Source organism: Canis lupus, chromosome X (genome assembly GCF_003254725.2).
Source record: "Canis lupus dingo isolate Sandy chromosome X, ASM325472v2, whole genome shotgun sequence".
Classification (NCBI taxonomy): Eukaryota; Metazoa; Chordata; class Mammalia; order Carnivora; family Canidae; genus Canis; species Canis lupus.
The window spans coordinates 41,703,495-41,722,728 of NC_064281.1; the positions used below are offsets into that span (position 1 = coordinate 41,703,495).

A 19,234-nucleotide genomic window follows, 5' to 3' on the forward strand; every position below is an offset into this window, starting at 1 on the left:
CTGTGTCTCTGCTTCTGTCTCTCATAAATAAATAAAATCTTTTTTTTTTAAAAAAAGCCTTCTATTTGTTTTTCTGTTATTAATCTGTGTCTTGTTACAGAGCCCCAGCCAAAAACCTAGAAGGGTAGAAGGAAAATATTTTTTCCTCCCTTATACTGTTGCAACATTTTCCCTCAAATTTGCCTTTTCAAATGGTTGTTTATGGTGATTTTTGACTTAGATGAGTCTTTAAGTTTTATGTTTTTAAATATACTGGATTTATTGCTCACAGCCTTGATGTAATGCCAAGAAATGCCTATGCCACCTCAAGATTCGTTATAGTATTTCCTAAATTTTCTTCTAGTGTTTTAGGAATTTACATTTTCCCGTTTAAACCTCTAATTTTTCTATTCTGTGGTATAAGGTAACAATTTAGTCTTTATTTTTTTCCAAATGGATAGACACTTGTCAAACCATCATTTGGTATACAATCTATCTTTTGCCCACTATTTGGAAATGCATGCTAAAGTTTTGTATATAGATCAGTATGTTTCTCATCCTTCCATTTTGTTTCACTAATTGATCTGTTTCTGTGTGTATTCATTTTCTATTGCTCTTATAACAATTTACCACATTCTTGGTGGCTTAAAACAACACAGATTTGGGGGCACCTGACTGGCTCAGTTGGAAGAGCACATGACTCTTGATTTCGGAGTCATGAATTCAAGCCCCATGGTGGGTGTAGAGATTACTTAAATAAATGAAAACTTTTAAAAAACCCCACAAACTTATTATCTTACAGTTCTGTAGGTCAGAAAATCCAAAACAAGGCTCACTGGGTTAAAAACAAGGTGTTTGCAAGCTGTGTTCCTTCCTTCCTAGGGGCTCTAGAGTAGAAACTGTTTCCTTGCCTTTTCGTTTCTAGAGGCTGCTCGCATTCCTTGGTTCATGGCCCCCTTTCTTCCATCCTCAAAGACAACATATAACATCTCTCTGGGATGCTTGGGTGGCTCAGCGGTTGAGCATCTGCCTCTGGCTCAGGGCCTGATCCCAGGGTCTGGGATAGAGTCCCACATCGGGCTCCTTGCAGGGAGCCTGCTTCTTTCTGTCTCTCATGAAAAAAAAAATAAAAGCTTTTAAAAAAATATCTCTGACCATGCTTCCATCCTCGCATCTCTTTCTCAGACCCTCTCACACTTACAAGGGGTTGTGATACATTGGACCTACCCAGATAATCCAGGATAATCTATTCTAAAGTTTAGCAACCTTAACTCCATCTGCAATTTTAATTTCCTTTTACATTTAACAATTTATTCACAGGTTCCAGGGATTAGGATGAGAACATCTTTGGAGGGGGCACTTATTCTGCCTACCACACTATTCCAGCCCGCTTAATATGATTTAATTAATTTTTTAAAAGTTTTTATTTATTCATGAGAGACACAGAGAGAGAGGCAGAGACGGGCAAAAGGAAGAAGCAGACTCCCTGTGGGGATCCCAGTGCAGGACTCGATTCCAGGACCCTGGAATCACACCCTGAGCCAAAGGCAGACAGATGCTCAAACACTTAGCCACCCCAGGTTATGATTTTTTTTTAAGGTTTGTTTATGGGATCCCTGGGTGGCTTAGCACCCTCTCTCTGGGTGTGTGTGTCTCTTATAAATAAATAAACAAAATCTTTTTAAGAAATATTTTATTTATTCAAAAAATCGTTTTTTAAAGATTTTATTTATTTATTCAAAAAATATTTTTTTAAAGATTTTATTTATTTATTCATGAGAGACAGAGAAAGGCAGAGACAGAAGCAGGCTCCCATGCAGGGGAGCCCAAATGGGACTCGATCCCGGGTCCCCAGGATCACACCCTGGGCCAAAGGCGGCGCTAAACTGCTGAGCCACCCAGGCTGTCCCTCAGGCTATGATTTTAAAGTACATTTCAGTATTTGTTAGGGCAAAAACACCCTATTATTCTTTAGTTTTCCAAAAATTCTTAAAGTAAGTCCTGGGGCCGCTGCATGGTTCAGTTGGTTAAGCATCTGCTTTGGGTTCAGGTCATGATCTCAGGGTCCTGGAATTGAGCTCCACATCTGGCTCCCTGCTTCTCCCTCTGCCCCTCCCCTGCCTCATGGTCACAGGCTCCTATGCACGCTCTCTCAAATAAATAAATAAATAATCTTAGGGCAGCCCTGGTGGCCCAGCGGTTTGGCGCTGCCTTTGACCTGGGGTGTGATCCTGGAGACCCAGGATCGAGTCCCACGTCGGGCTCCCTGCATGGAGCCTGCTTCTCCCTCTGCCTGTGTCTCTGCCTCTTTCTCTGTGTCTCTCATGAATGGATAAATAAAATCTTTAAATAAATAAATGAATAAATAAATAAATAAATAAATAATCTTTAAAAAAAATAAGTCCCGAGGTTGTAGTATACAACATGGTGACTATGGTTAATAATACTGTATTGTATATTTGTAAGTTGCTAAGACAGTAATCTCAAAAAGTTCTCATCATTAGAAAAAATTTTGGTGACTGCATATGGTGACAGATGTTAACTAGATTTATTGTAGTGATAATTTCACAATATATACAAATATCAAATCATGTTACACATTCAAAACTAATGTTATATGTCAAATATACCTCAATTAAAACAGTCATATGCTCTGCCAACTGAGCTAGACAGGTGCCCCCAAATCCAGAAGTATTGTAAATAAAATTATTCCAAAATTTATATGGAAGGGCAAATGAACTAGAATATCTAAAACAATTTTGAAAAAAATAAAACGAGGGGAGGGAGCCTGGGTGGCTCTGATTGAGCTGCCTTCAGCTCAGGGCGTGATCCCCAGGAGAGCCTGCTTCTCCCTCTGCCTATGTCTCTGCCTCTCTCTGTGTGTCTCTCATGAATAAATAAAATCTTAAAAAAACAATAAAATTAATTAATTAATTAATTAATCAAATGGGAGGAATTGCCTACCGATGTTCAATACTTATATAGCTAACAGGAGTCAAGATTGTGATATGGGGGAAAATAGACACATAGATGAATGGAACAAAATAGAAAACCCAGAAATAGTTCCACACTGAATTTTTGCAGAATACAAAAGCCAAGGGGTGCCTGGCTGGCTCAGTCAGTAGACCATGCAACTCTTGATCTCGGGTTCGCAAGTTTGAGCCCCACATCAGGCATAGAGCTACTTTAAAAAAGAAAAAGAAAAAAATACAAAAGTAATTCAGTAGAAGAATTGTCTTCTTCAGAAATGGTGCTGGAGAAATTGGTATCTATAGGCAAATGAATAAAAGCATCTACCTAAACTTCATACCTCATACAAAAATTAACTCAAACAAATCACAGAAAAAAAAAACAAATCATAGACTTAAATGAAAATGTAAAACTTTAAAACTTGGGGATGGTAAACAATTCTTAAACATCACCCATTTTTTGAAAAGATGAAATTAGAGGGCATGTGGGTGGCTCAGTGGTTGAGCATCTGCCTTTGGTTCAGGTTGTGATCCCAGGGCCCTGGGATCGAGTCACACATCAAGATCCCCATGGGGAGCCTGCTTCTCCCTCTACCTATGTATGTCTCTGCCTCTTTGTGTGTCTCTCGTGAAAAATAAATAAAATATTTAAAATATATATATAAATTAAAAAATGAACTTAGATTTCTCTGTCAGAAACCCTGTTGAGAGGATGATCTCTTGTGGGTGTTAAATATGAACACTTGCACTTGTAAGGCCAGGTACTGGAATTTCAAGTTAGCTTTGTTCTTAAAAAGTGGGCTTGGGGCAGCTCCGGTGGCTCAGCGGTTTATCGCCGCCTTTGGCCCAGGGCATGATCCTGGAGACCTGGGATCGTGTCCCATGTCGGGCTCCCTGCATGGAGCCTGTTTGTCCCTCTGCCTGTGTCTCTGCCTCTCTCTCTGTGTGTCTCTCATGAATAAATAAAATTTATTTTTTTAAAAAAACAGGCTTATTGAGCTTAAGTTTAGTGTTGAGCTGAGTTAGAATGAAGAAGAGTGAAATAAGGAGCATACAGCCTGAATCAACTACAGTCAACTGTCCTATTTCTAAATATGGAGAGGAGAAAGATTATTATCTGTAGTGGTCTGCATATGCACTAATTATCTAGGAAGATAAACAAGTCTTAAACATCTGAAGACTTTTTTCATAAAGAAACACATATGAATTTTAACAGCAATACCATTTTCACCTAGTAGGTTGGCGAAGCTTCATGTCTCATGACTCAGGCTGTTGTAAAATTGGGACTCACATACACTGCCAGTGGGAGAGCAAAATGGCCATGCTGACTCCTGTTGGACCTGACATGCTTGCTTCTACCTCAGGGCCTTTGCACTTGCTGTTGCCTCTTACCTGGAACACTTTTGTCTATAAATAACCATGTGACTCCCTCCTTCTGGCCAATCTAGGACCCAGCTCCGAGTCTGCCTGTCAGTGAGGCCTCCCTGACTACCCCCTCACTGCTGCCCACCTCACCCCCCACCCTGACACCACATTTATATCATTTATTTTCCTCATAGTGTTCATCTCTATCAGAAATGATTGATGCCTTTTCTTCTTTTCTGCTAGATCAGGGATCAGCAAATCTTTTTCTGAAAAGGGCCAGATAATAAATAGCTGAGGCTTGGTGGGCCATGTGGTCTCTGTTAAAATTCCTCAAAAGCCCTGCTGCTGTAGCACCAAAGAACCATAAACAATATGTAAATGAACAAGCATTATTGCATTCCAATGAAAGATTTGCAGCACTGAAATTTATATTTCATAATTTTTAAGTGTCACAAAGTGTTCTTCTTTTGAGTTTTTTTCCCAATCACTTAGAAATGTGCAACTATTTTTGGCTCAGTGGCCATACAAAGGGCCAGTGGGCTGCTGAATTTGGCCTGAGTCACAGTTTGCCTACTTCTGTGCTAGAGCACCAACTACAGGGATTACTGTCTGCTTGATTCACTGTTCAAACCCTAGAACCTAAAACAGTGCCTGGCATGCAGGAGGCTCTTAAAAGATGTTTCTTGAGTGAGGAAATGGATGGAACAATGAGTTGGGTAGCAAGTGACCGAAGGAGTGGACAAGCAAATGGACATTTGCAAGCAGGTTTGTTCCTACTCTCAGGGCTTCACTTTACCCTTGTCTGAACCTAGGCAGGCTCCCCCAAGAAGACTTAGAAAGAGATCAGAAGGCTGAGGCCAGGGACACCTGGGTGACTCAGTGGTTGAGTGTCTATCTTCGGCTCAGGCAGGTCCTGGAATTGAGTCCCGCATCAGGCTTCCCACAGGGAGTTTGCTTCTCCCTCTGCATAGGCCTCTGCCTCTCTCTCTGTGCCTCTCATAAACAAACAAACAAACAAATTTTTAAAAAAAAAAGAAGGCTGAGGCCAGAATTGCAATTCAGCATCTTTATTCTTCCCCTTTAGCTCGAGAGTCATCCTGACAAACAGCTTCTGCCAGGAGAGGCAGAAAGGACTGGGTTGGGCAGGGATTCCCCAAGGACCTGGTCTCCTCCTCACGTGGGGTTGGGCTTAGGGCCTTGATCCAAGCTCAGCATCCCTGGGAAGGAGGGAAGCAGACCACTCTGCAACCTCTGTGGCCCCCCTACCTCCAACAGCCTTGTTAATGGGAACCAGCCACCTCCACATGCCAGGCAGGAGGGACCCTGGAGAGCGGCCCCATCTTCCTCCATATGCACAGGAGCTTGTACACAGGGGCCCGGGGCAGTGCAGGGCAAGGTCAGTGTCCAGACACTTGGCTCTGGCCTGTGGCCCAGTTGGCAAACATAAAGCCTAGACTGATTGCCATGAAGAGGACCCCCAGGAGACCAAAACACAGAGCCTGTGGATGAGAGAGAGAGAAGATGGGGCTGGTGGGGTCTCCACACCAGAGCTCCTCCTGAAAATGTTCCTCAAGCCCTCTATCCCCTCCAGAGTGCCCCATTCTTTCCTGACCCTCCTGCTCTCTCCGCTTCCTTGTCACCAGCCCCTTCCAAAGAATTCTCCATCTTTCTAGAACCCTTCATAGAGTATTCTACTTTATCCTCTTTGAAAGTGCTCCTGACCCTCTTCTAATAGTGGTCCTCCCATCTGTCCGTAGAATGCTCCCTGTCTTTGCAGATCCTGCTGCTGCTGTTTGCTCAGCCCCTTCCTCAGACAATCACCTTCATTCTTCCAGACCCCCTGCCCCCCTGCCCCCAGCCCCCTCTTGAAAATGTTCCTTTTATCTCTGGCCATCCTGGAGTGGTCCTCAGAATGCTCCCTCTTTCCCTAGCCCTCCCCTGGAATACTTACCTGGATCTTAGGCCAGGAGTAGAGGGGCTCCACCTCAGATGGGACAATGCGGAGGTAGAAGATGCTAGGAAGGATGAAGATGAGGCTGGGGGCTGAGGTGGACCCTAGGGGACAAACAGGGGGGACAGAAGTCAATGTTGGCTTGGAGTATAAGGTTCAGATTAGGTGGGGTCTGGGACTGGAGTGGGGGTACTGACCAATAACCCCAAAGATATCCCGGATGGTTGGCACGCAAATGACAAGAACGTTGACCAAGACAAGCAGGATCAGGGCTATGGCCACATGCCGTGGCCAGCTGAAGTCCCTGCTTGGGAAGAGCAGCTGCTGCAGGGCCCGGCGGATCTGTGGTCAGAGTAGCGTAGGACACTAGTCAGGGCCCAGGTACTGCCTCCCCTGCTCCATGTGGTCATATGACTTGAACTCTACCCTCTGAGCATCCATCTGTGCCTGCCCCTGTGGGAGATCCCTCATCCTCCCTCCATCTGACTATCTACATGTCCACCTCATCTGACCATCCATCTATCTGAACCTCCACCTTCCTAATGAGCATCCTGTTGCCCTTCTGACAATCCACACCTCCTCCTTCCCTCTGCTCACCGCCCCCCTCCCCCCCATGCCTCTACCTGCTATCCGAAGTCTCTGCCTCCCTGGATGAACACCCTCTCGTCCTTCTATTCTGTCTGAGATCCTGCCTCTCTCTCCATCTGACTACCTCTACCTCCCTCCTCTGTCTGGTCATCCCACCTCCAAATCTGAGAGCCTGGCCCCTCCTATACCTCACTCCTTCTGCCTTCACCCTTTTCCTGTCCATCCCTATTTCTTCATTGTGACTGTCCATCTGTCTCTGCCTCTACCCTGTCTGACCATTCCCACCTCCCTCTTCTGTCTAGCCAGATGTCTGTGCCTCCTCCCTCCAACTGACCATCCCTCTCCCCTTCATTCTCTCTGGACTGCCACCTATGTCTCCTTTCTATCTGATCATCTATTTTTGTCTTCTCTGTCCATCTGACAACTTTGCCTTCCCTATCTGCCCATCCCTGCCTCCTCCATCCATCCATCCACTCCTAGCTCCACCCTACAGCCAAACATCCATGCCTACACCCTCCACCCATCCATCCATCCATCCATGTCCATCTGCTCCATGGGCCCACCCCTCGACCCCACGTACAGGAAACAGCACGACTGGCACAGTAAGAGTCACCGCAAGCAGCACAGCCAAGCGCACGCAGAGGATGAGCAGGTCCTGTTGGCTGTACATGTGCAGCATCTCCGCCTCCACGCTATCTGGGCCATGGGATGTGGGACATGGGATGCAGGATGTGCTGGGAGCACCAAAACCAGTGTCCCAGAAACACACATCACACACACACACACACACACACACACACACACACACACCAACCAAATCCACATGTGTGATGTGCACCCTCTCTGGAAACTGATGGGTCCAGGGCATGGAGGCAAAGTGTTCAGGCTCCTGCCCCAGCAGTCTGCCTAGCCCCCACTCCAGCTCCCACCCAACCCTGGCCCCGGCCCCACTCACTGTAGAAGGTAAGGTATCCAAAGGTCGCCGTGAGCCCATACATGCAGAACATGGCCCCAATGGACACGTTGGCCACGGCCTGCATTCTGTGCTTGGAGGGCCTAAGTCACAAAGGTTATGGAACTGTCATGCTCAGACCCTTGGACTTAGTGTAGGCCCCTCAAAATTCACCCACCTTCTCCAGAGTCACCTTCTTCCTAAGCTGACGTGCACAGGAAGTGGTACACACTGGGATGCCTATCTCTACCTCCCCTGTGTGACTAGCCAAGCCTCCCCCTGTCCATCCATCTTGGTCCACATGACCATCTTTGTCTTTCTCCTCTGTCTGACCATCTATGCCTCTCCCTCGCATCTGACCTCCATGCCGTGCCCCATCTGATCATCCGCATATCTCTCCATTGTATCCGCCCTGCCCACCCCAGTTTGGTCCACCCATTCCCCACTCTATCTGACCATCCCCACCTCCGCATCCCCATCCGTGCAGGCCACACCCTCCATCTGATCATTTCTGTCTCCCCACTCTATCCATTCACACTTGTACCGGATGCTGAAAGTTGAACATTTAAGCCCTAATCAGTAAAAAGTCACCACTCTGAGTCCCCCCAAGGCCACCTCAAATCCTTCCCCTGGCACACTCTAGCCAGGATGAAGCTACAGTACCAGGATGACATGAGGGATTGTCAGACATGATGACTATCACAACACCCATGCCCACTTGCCTGCCCACTCACCGGCAGAGCTCTGTGTAGATGGGCAGCACCTCAGGGTGGCAGACGAAGGCAAAAGCCATAATGGGCACTGTGTAGAACATCTAGGGGAATGGCCCACATACACAGGATTAGAACCTACAGGGGTCTATCCCCTACTCCTCATCCCCTTGGCCCCACCACTACCCTCTACATCAGACACATGGAAGCCCCTGATGTCTGGTGCCCAGCTCCACTCTGAGCAGAGTGCACTATAGGACAGGAACAGAGGGCCTAAGTGTGGTGCAAGCTCTATACACGTGCCTACACACCCACCTGTGAGTCAACTGTGAACATCTGGGCCTCACAGCTTCTGTTGAGTCCCTGGATGGGAAGACCTGAGGGGTTCTTGCTGTCCACTGCGGTTTCGTTGAAACTTACAGCACAGCCAAGCTGGAACTTTTTATAGATGACCTGGGGGAGGGTGGGGAAGCGAGGTCACAGGGAAGGCTATGTCCCAATGTTCCAATGCTTTCTTTAATTTTTTCATGTCCTTCTCCCTCAGACTCACCGAAATAAGGAAAAACAGCATACAGGTCAAAGAGAGACCACTGGTATACCCCAGGTAGCCTGCAAAGGGTAAAATACAGAGCCTCAGAAATCAAGGAACCCTCCAACAGCAAATATCAAACCCTAGTTTGGCCTTTAGGGCTACCTCACCCCAATTAGGCCACAGATATTTACACAAGCTTTTACTTCAACCTGGGCAAGCCTCCACCTCCATAGCAAACTCCTATTCATCTGTTAAAACCCACATCACACTAGCTCTCCCATGGGATTTCACAACCCTTAACAATGGGGATTTTCTCAGTCTGGCTCCCCTTCTCTAACTCCACTATCCAATGACCAACACAGGAAGTCTCTTACCCAAGTGTCTCATGAGGGCCAGTGGCAGGATGATTAACACACTGACAATGATGATGAGGAGGTTTCCCTTCAAGAACCAGCCCCTGGGGAGATAGGCAAACACAGTGACTAGCTGCCTGCCAAAGAAAACCATCAGGCAGACACTCATAGAAGACAGCCGAACAGATGGATTTCTGCCCACAGTCAGGAAAGATGAGCTGACAACTCAGCTGTGAGAAGTCATTCAGGCGGTCACAGTGACAAATGGCACAACAAGATCAACAAAAACAGCCAGACTGATCATCAGACTGTTAGACGAACCCTGGTAAAGGGACTCAGCTAAGAACACACACACAGCCGGACAAAACTGTGCTGTCAGACTCGCAAGCAGACACACAACCAAATGGGCAGACAGGACCCCAAATCAGTAAGACTCTCACAGTCCAACATAAGGTACCAGACCCAGAGTAAGTCATGACCCTGGTGCCCCTGACAGGTAGAACAACAGTCTGATGATCTGGTAGTCGGGCAATGATGCAAAGTCAAACAAGGAGACAGGAACACACACATGTGGTTGTTTGAACAGCTCAAGGTGTGTTGAACACCTAAAAGTAGCTGGACCAATTTGGCTACACAGCCAAAGCCTGAAATAGAGACAAAAATCGGCCAGCTCTTGTTGGAACCAAGCTCAAAGAAAGAGCGAGATCTCTACAGATATTGGCAGAGGTGCCCAGGCAAGACACTTAATATAGAACTGGCTGAAAAATTGCTCACTTGTTCAAAAGAATTTTATCACCTGCCTATTATGTTCCAGGCAATCACACACTATTTCATACGCACAGTTACACAGAAATAAAGCAACAAAGCACCATTGGCCATATATCTACTGGGAGCTAACTATAATAATTAGATACACCTAGTCATGTAAGTTGTCAGCTACCTAAATGGTTTCAGAATCGAACCAAAGATCTAACAGGATACACAGAGTCAGCCATCACACACAAACAGCTGAACAGAGTCAGTCAGCTGTTGGATTGAAAATCAAACATACAGTCAATCAGATGTATACTCAGAACAATGGTCATTCAACACATGGCTGGGACCACAGCAAGAGGACATATCATCATAGTTGAGGATCACACACACACACACACACACACACACACACACAGCAAGAGGGAACTTGCCAGAAAAATGGTTGCCAAATTAAACACCGATGGGAGCCTACTGGCACATAGAGTTGGAGCAAATCACATATAGATAGCTGGCACCACAGTACACTGCACATTTACACTTACAGCTAGAGAGATTTAGCAAGCCTGATGGACCCTGAATCAAACAGAATCCGCTGGACAGGGAAAAGTCAGAGTAAGCAAATGTCAGACGCACATGGTTGGAATCACAGCATACAGGACACAGCTGTAGTCAGCTGTCGTACAGCTGGCCAGAGAATCTGCCAATACAACAGTCCAAAACCAAATCCACAGAGCTTAGGTCTACTTGATATGTACAGTCACGTGGTCAGCATCAGAGTACACTGGACAGATGGAGTCAGCTACCAAAAAGAATCAGCCAGAATAACAGTCACAAAAATCAACACATGGTCTACCAGATAGAGCAACAGTCACACATTCTGTTGGCATCACAATACACAAGAATCACAGTCTGACCAAACTGGCTTGCCCAACAGTCTCAGAGCACCTGGGAGTCAGCTGAGCACAGAGTTCCAGACAGCAGCCAGACCGCACAGGTAATGTCAATGGCCTACAGGCCAGAGCCAAGGGGTGTTGCTCACTCACCCCTCGGGGTCCATGTCCAAGAAGGTGCCGATAACCAGGGGGAGTTCGGATTTGATGATGAACAGGTAACTGGACATGGCTGGTGCAGGTGGGGGGAGGTATAAGCAGAAGGATTCCCCTCATCCCCCCAGCCCATCCTGAGGAGGCCCACCCCACCCCACCCTCTTCCCCCAAGCTGATCCCCTACCTCCCAGAGTCCTCACCCCCAACATTGTGCAGACAGATCACGGCAGCCACCACTACCTTCCCCACAGGCCCCAGCGCCCTCTGTCCCAGCTGCTCATATGCTCGGATGCCTGGAGTAGGGAGACAAGGAATGGTTTGTGGGTCCAAGAGGCCAGGCCGGCAGGGGAGAAATGGGGGGGGCAGCGAGGGTCAGGGAGCTGAGGAGTTGGGGCTTGGGGTACTTGGGTCTGATTGATGGAAGCTGGAGGTGAGGGTTAAGCAGTTAGAGGTGGGCTTGAGATGGAGCCTGGGAGGTACGGTTGGGGGTTGGATGTGGGTAGTGAGTATCTTGGGGTTGTGGGGCTGGCTTCCACAATTAGGGGAGAGCTGGAGATTAAGAAGCAGGGGATTAGAAGTGGAATGTAGTAATCTGGGTGTGGGGAGGGTCTGAGAAATAAGGTCTGATACCAGACTGAGGGGTGAGGATCTGGGAGCCCAGATACATTCTGAGGGCAATGCACAGTCTGAGGCCTGGAGTCCATGGAGTTGAGTATGGGGTCTGAGGTCCTGAGTCCAGGATCTGGGGTCAGTGTGGTATGCTCAGAATCTAGGGTTTGGGTTGAGGTCTAGGGTCCCAGGTCAGAGCGGTGGGTCGGGGAGTCTGGGATCCAAGATCTGGGTTGAGCTCGGGGCCTTACCTACAACACCAGCACAGGTCAGCAGGAGATGGATGGAGTACGAAGACAGAAGTGCAATGCACAGCAGCAGGGCCCTGTGGCAGATGGTGCAGCTCAGACTTGGCCCCCAGGCCTCCTGCAGGCCCCACAAGGCGCCCAGGCCCCCTCCCCCACCCCCGCAGGCTGCCCAAGACTCACAAGAAGAAGAGGATCCCCGTATGGGCCATGGCATAGGCCAGTCCCAGGATGCCACTACCCATGATGGCGTTGCTAAGATTGAACACTGACATTCCAAACGATGTCTTCCCCTCGAACTGCAGGTAAGGGGCAAGGCACGGGCACACATGGGGAGGGAGACCAGGTAAGGATATCAGGGCTGGGGCCCAGGAAAGACTAGGGGAGAAGTGACTGGGGCCAGGAGACACCCAGAAAGGGCCACGAAATGGAGGCTAAGAAGCAAAAGGAGGTGAAGCCACGGGGAAGCTGGGAAAACAGGAGCTAGCAAGAGCTAGGAGAAACTTTGGAGGGGAACAGCTAGAAGAGGAGTGGAACAGGGGAGGGTGGAGCAGCCACCAGAGGCAAAACAGCAAGGGAGGGAGCAGCTGGGGACCGGGAGTGGCTGGGGCAGGAAATAGCTAGGCAGGGAAGCCCCGGGAAGAGGGAACAGTAGGGGAAGAGATGAGTTGGGCAAGGTGCAGCTGGGACAGATCCTGGGAGGTCACTCACATCCATGAACTCAATCGGCTTCCGCCCCGGAGCAGGAGGATGACTGGGCAGGAAGCCCTCGCGTTCCTGCCTGTAGCTGGAGAAGGCAGAGACATAGGGGCCGGTGAGAGGGTAATCCTGACCCCTGACCTTGTCCCCCTGGGCCCCCAACTCACCCCAGAGCATCCGCAGGGAGGGCTCCATTTATCTTTGGATCTTGCAGTTCCATGCTGTGGGCAGAGAAATGGAGGGTGGGGGATCCGAGATGGAGCGGGGGGGGGGGGGGGGGAGCTACACAGTGGAGAGAGCTAGATATAAATCTATATAAAGATATAAATAGGGCAGGGGGTCAGACAGAGACAGATGGAGGACCAGAGAAACGGAGGTGAGGCAAGGGGAACAGAAGCAGAGGAACAGGAGAGACGGGGAGATAAATGGAGAGACTCAAAGACAACAGTGAGAGGGCGATGGAGGAAGAGATGGGAGGCAGAGAAGGGAATCGGGAGGGGAAGAGATGCCAACAGTTACTCAGACAAGCAGAAAAAGAGGGCAGCGAGAGACAAATAGAGGGGGAGGGGGGAGAGAGATTGAGAGAGAAAGAAAGAAAGAGAGAGAAACGGAGACCCCACAGCAGGCGAGATGGCCATCTGGAGCTGGGATAGCCAGTCCTCCCAGACCCCACACTCACTCAGTCTCGCTTGCTGCCTCTTTCCTTGCCAGCACCCCGCACCCCCCTTCCCTCCACCCTCACCGCTTGGCCAGGCCTCTCACTCCTTACAGGGACACGTGTCGGCCCGGCTGCCCCACCCCTCCTAACGCCCCCTGCCCCCCCTCCTCCCAGCCTGGGCCCCGAGCCTGAGCCCAGAGCTGATGCAACCTGTTGAAGGAGCTGGAGGTGGGGGGGGGCAGGCTTGGAGACCCTACCCGCCCCCCTCCAGGCTGCAAACTGCTCTCTGCCACAATTCTGAATATCCTCACTAGAGGCCAAAGACAATTCCCCAAACTGAGCCTCCTTCCAGGGATACAAGTTACCTCGGGACTCCCATTTAAACCTCCTTTTAGTATTTTTCTGGGACCCCAGTTAAGACTTGAGAGTCGTCTTAAACACTTGGTCTCCTGGCAGAAACAACTTTAGACACACTTCCAGGCTTAAGATCCTTCCTGGTCTTGGGGTGTCTCAGGAACCTGCCCGAGCCCTAATTTCCCTTCCTGAGGATGAGCTATCTCTGCGGTCTGCATCAAAAGCCCCCTCCCAACCGCCTGATGTGTTTCTCGGGGTGGGGGTGCTCCACAATCCCCCTGTGAGCCTGGAGCCCCCTGTCTTCTGGATGGGGTGTCTCTGAAGAAACCTCCTACCCAGAGCTGACTTCCTGGAAGTGCAGTATGTCAGAAACCCCCACTCAGGGTCCCCATCATTGCCAAAAGTGCCTCCAGGCAGCCCCTTCCCCAAGCCCCGAAAACCCTCCCTGGGAAGGGGACCCCCTGTCAAGGAGCCCCATCCTCAGTCTTGAGCACTCTCTGGAGACTCTCACCCACTTGTGAATTCGCTTCCCGGGAGCAAGGCACCAAAAGGGCTCCACCTCCCACTCACTTCCCCCGCTAGCGCTAAAAAAGGTCTCCAGGGAATTCCCTCCCTCCCCTGGAGGTTCCCCCAGGGAACCTCTCCCGGGATCTCCGACTCGTGCCTCAAGGGTCCCCAGAGCCCCACCCCGGTCAGCGCCCCCTCCTCACCTTCCAGCTCCTCTCAGCTCCTGAAGCGGCAGTAACTCACTAGGGCTCTGGGACCCCACGGCCGGCACGGCTCCCCCTCTGCGGACCCTGCCCCCGCCCCGCCCTGTAGCCAATCAGCTCCGCCGCGCTGGCGAGGTGGCTAATCAGCGCAGCCCGAGCCGCATCTGGCCCGCGGATTATTTTTTTTTCTGGGAAGAACTTTTAATTTTAATTCAGTTTCCCTCCATCTGGCTCTGGGTGGAGGAAACGGGGTGGGGGAGGAGGGCGCTCTTCTTCACCTGGACCCACGTGGAGAGAGACGGAAGTGTGGAGGGGGTGGCTTGGGGGGGAGGTGGAAAGAAAGACTGAGAGAGGATAGAGAGGGGGACAGGCGGACAGAGGCAACTGACGCGGAGATCGGACACACAGCGAGGGGGACGGATGGAGGGAAAAGATGCAGAGAGGAGAGACCGGAGCTAGGCAGGCAGGAGAAACAACAGGAGGACAGAGAGAGAGCCGTGCCGCGGAGGAGTGACAGACAGGCAGAGGGGCAGTCATAGGGAGAGAGAGAGGTACCGACAGACTCAGAGACAGGGGGTAGGCCCATGGAAGCATCTGAGGAAAGGCAACAGGCAGTCAGGCCCGGTAATAAGCAGGAGGCACAACTGGCAAATAGACAGGTGGACACAGCCAGACACATCCCCAGAGGCTGGGAACAGACACACCAGCCCAGAGAGACAAGTGGACAGAGGGAGTGGTTGAGGCAGGAAGACCCCTAGAGGAGCAGAATTCAGGCAAAGGGGCAGACAGGGTGGATGGATAGATCTGGGAGCAGCAGTAAAAGACAGGTATAGAGATAGACACAGCCCAGCCACTATAGACTGACCTCGTATAGATAGATAGCCTAGCCTAGCCAAAAACATACCCTCGATCTTGGGGGTCCTTAGAAGGAGGCAGGGGGGCAATTGTGGTTGGGTGAGGAGTGTGGATGCACAGTGTCTGCAAACAAGGCACACCCTAAAGTCCTGGACCCCAGCCCGGGCATTGGGTGGGGCCTGTCCACGCCCTAACTGAGGAGCCCCGCTGTCTGTGTGTCTGCCTTATATGTGGGTCTGTCTATTCACTCCCATCCAAGCATGTGACAGGCATATCTGTCCCAGGCAAGGCATGTGTCTCCTGCACAGAGTCAGGCAGATTGGACTCGGGGTCCAGGCTCAACTTCAACCAGACTGCTCAAGGTCCAGGTGGACAAGAGGCCTCTGTCAGGGCCTCTTCGCCCTCCTGCCCACCCCCCACAGCGAGCATAGAATTCCCGGAAAGGCCAGGGGCTGGCTGGGGCTTCAAAGCAAGCCTAGATGCCCCCACCCTACCCGCAGTCGGAGGAGGGTAAGGGACAAGGGATGGGGCGTTTACTTCCCCACAGCAGGAGAGAGCCTCCTGCTTGCTCAGGGATCACAACCCCATCCAGTGCTCAGAAACCGGAGGCCGACTCACCACCACCCGCAGGAGTATAAACTCGCACACAGATTCACAGCCACACACACAGAATACAGGCTAACATATGAACACACAGAGACTACACCTGGGAGAGCCCAGGCCATGGTACTGTCACATGCTCACGACTGCATCAAATGACTTCCCACAACAGGTATCATCACTCAGGGCCTCAGCATTGCAACCAGAGAACACAGACTGACATGGGAGAGGCCCGCACTGATTTCCAGCCACTCCAGACTCATGGACATCATCGCCCATGGACTCAACAGCCAGATCCTGGAGAGCCCAACAGGCAAATCACACACAGACTCGCAGCTGCACCCAGAGCATACAAATATGATTTCCTACAGCTGACAACATCAACATCATACATGGCCCCCATCCCTTGTACAGATGATTCCCACTTCCGACAATCCTGAAGGCCCATGTCCAGATTCACGCTCTATAATGATACCTCTATGAATACTAACTCACCTGTGAACTTGTGACCCCATGTGACCACATATGGCTCTTGTCACAGAGGGGAATTCACAGGCAAACACAACTGTACAGAGAAGCTGCGGTCACAGACACACACACCATTTCATTCAAGCAGATGGCCGCACAAAGCCACGTGCACACAAAGCTGTTCACAAATCAAGTCAGAAGAAATGTTCAGGGAGCGCATATACAGGTGCACAGACAGGAAAAGCTGGGGTGCAGAGAGGACACTTATTATCATTACAAAGAGGAAATCCAGAAAATACATCTCAAACTGCATGAGGAGGAAACAAAGGAACCAGATAGGACACAGTGGCCCCAAGAGAAACACCCATAGGGCACGCACAAAGGAGCTCACCACAGCCAGACACAAACGTGGCATCAGAGAAGAAAGACACACATACACAGGAGACACATGTATATGGGCAAGACACATAAACACACTTAGCACCCATAAGCAGTATAAAGGAGACACACAAATACCCAAGGAACATATACACCCAACCCCATATAGATGATTTGCACAAGCAGACAGCAGTGAAGCACAAGTAGTGAAGCACACGTAGTTTTCACAAGTGAAACATGTGAGTCCACAAGCAGTCATAGACACAAGATACAACCAGGCAAGTTACATAGCAAGATGTGGGTGGAGCTCCCATACGTATGTTTATGGCTGAGAACATGTACAGGCAGAGGATATTCAAATACACACACACACACACACACACACACACACACTCCCCTCGTCTATCCCAGCCTATTCTAGTGTCTCTCTCCTCTCATATTCCTCCTCCCCCACCCCCAGAGCCATACACATCTGTGCTACAGGCTGGCCAGGGAAAGAGACACCTGTCGGCAGAGGCCTTGGCCTACATGGCCATGGTATGTGTGTTGGGAGGAGGCAGGGGAGAGGTGTCTAGGGACGTGTCTAGATTTCAAGAAAAGTCGAAGCATCTGGCCAAAGAACTAGTGTACCTTGGACAAAAAAACAGATGCCCCCACCCACCACATCCCAGCAGCAACTTCCTGCCCTGATCATCCCCCTGCCCTCCCAGGGCCTTCCCCAGCCCTCCAACATTGCCCAGTGCAGGGCCACCAGGCACACAGCAGGTGCTAGATAAATGCCGCTTATCAAGTGTCATATTATCATCATTTTTACTTTTATTTCTGCCAAGCGACTTCTTCTAGAAGAGGGATGGGCCTGCATCCAGCCCCGCGCCTCATAGCTTAGCTAAGTTTCAGGGCAAATGGCAAGTGTTCAACATATGCTGGTAGGAGGAAAAACAAAGGGAAAGTAAAATCTGGCTGCGGAGGGAGGGCAGCTTGCTTTAGAAGGAACAGATGTCTTTAAAGCTTGACCGAGGCCTTGAGTCTGTGCCAGGGATAAGAATGCTTTGTTAGTTCATTGAAGTAAGGTCATCTCTTGGGGTCATTTAAGGCTTTTGTTGGTTCAGTTAAAGCAGACCCTTTTGCGACATTTGGGATTCCGATAGAGTCTATTAAAAGTCGATTTGGGTTCCTGTCGGTTCTTATAAGCAGATCCCTGCTTTTCATTAAAACAGGTCACTACTCAGCAGCCTTCAGGGGAGGGAGCCACGGAGCAAAGCAGTTAACAGCATGAGCTTTCCCAGCTCTGCCACTTACTAGCTGTGTGGCCTGGAGTAAGTTCTGAAGCCTCGGGGTCTCAGCCGCACCCCACCCCCAGCATAATAGCATCGAAGTCTTAGGGCCCCTGGGAAGACTGAATGAATTAATACAGGTAAAGCACTTAGAACAATGCCTGACACACAGTAATTGCTCAATAACATATTTGTGAAAGGAATTAATGAATTCTTCTCTGCCTGTGAAAGCAACCCCCCACTGGGCTGCATTTAGGATTCTAATCTCTCCTTTCAGGCAGGCTCCCCACAGAGACACTCTTCCGTCCCTCAAAGCAGCCCCTGGGCAGCAAGGCTTTTAGAGTCAGTGTCTGGTCCCCTGCACCTGGACACCCCCCCACCCCACCCCCCGTCTTTCCCTCCTCCGGTAAGATGCCCTCCACGGTACAGAGCTGGCCTGGCAGCTCCCCGCTCCTTGACCTCTTCAGGAGGCTGAGGGGAGGACACTTTTACACTCAGTGGGGTGCCGGGTGGGAGCTGCAGGCCGACACCCTACTTCGGGAAAAGCCTGGGGAGTTCAGAGCCTGGATCCTGTCCCCCAATTCCCCCAGCCCTGCTGGAGGAAGCAAGTTGCTTTGCAAAAAATTAAACATCCTCTTTGTGAGAGGCAAGAAAACAGGACGTGGGAAGCATCCCACAGGGTGAACATGGGCCCCCAATGCTTGGCACCCCCTCCTCTCTGTGGAGCAGTGGCCAGGTGGCTTGAACCCTTGCTTTCTCACACTTGCTCACCTCCACAGGGGAGCCGTGTTCCCACCGCCCCCACAAGGCCCTGGAGCGCTGCTGACCAGCTCTTGCTTCCTCCCTGGCTCTTGGGAACTCCTCCGGGAAGGGCTTCTCGTCCTTGTCTCTGCTCATCTGTCTACACCTCCCAGGGTGCCCCCCACTCCACATGAATGCAGAACACACCACTGAGGAAAGAATAAAGGAACAAAGCAACAAAAGGGTGGGTTCAACAAACATCTATTGAACACCATCTGTGTGCCTGGCCCTGTTCTAGGGCTGGGAGGCAGCAGCAAACAAGATAGAACAAAATTCCTGCCTAGCGAAGCTCATATTTCTAGGGAATGATGAATCAATTGTTGACTTCTTTGAATACTCACCAAACTTGTTATCACTTCAGGGTCTTTGCACTTGCGGCTGG

At 50.0% G+C, this 19,234-nt stretch overlaps 1 protein-coding gene across 3 annotated transcripts; it reads right to left on the reverse strand.

Moving 5' to 3' along the window:
- Positions 1–5,364: 5,364 nt before the first annotated feature.
- Positions 5,365–14,619, reverse strand: SLC38A5 (solute carrier family 38 member 5). 3 transcript variants are annotated; one of them, XM_025468777.3, is made up of 16 exons: positions 14,477–14,619; positions 12,922–12,975; positions 12,767–12,842; positions 12,239–12,354; positions 12,062–12,135; positions 11,402–11,494; positions 11,199–11,277; positions 9,421–9,503; positions 9,065–9,123; positions 8,830–8,967; positions 8,539–8,618; positions 7,808–7,908; positions 7,433–7,548; positions 6,462–6,606; positions 6,265–6,368; positions 5,365–5,812 (listed from the first exon to the last, which is right to left on the reverse strand). In XM_025468777.3, the coding sequence occupies exons 2-16, from the start codon at positions 12,972–12,974 to the stop codon at positions 5,711–5,713; spliced, it is 1,419 nt and encodes a 472-aa protein (XP_025324562.1). In that variant the 5' UTR covers position 12,975; positions 14,477–14,619; the 3' UTR covers positions 5,365–5,710. The 3 variants fall into 3 exon arrangements, with proteins under 3 accessions (XP_025324562.1, XP_025324564.1, XP_025324563.1); XM_025468779.3 differs by lacking the exon at positions 14,477–14,619 and adding an exon at positions 14,282–14,334; XM_025468778.3 differs by lacking the exon at positions 14,477–14,619 and adding an exon at positions 13,434–13,527.
- Positions 14,620–19,234: the final 4,615 nt, after the last annotated feature.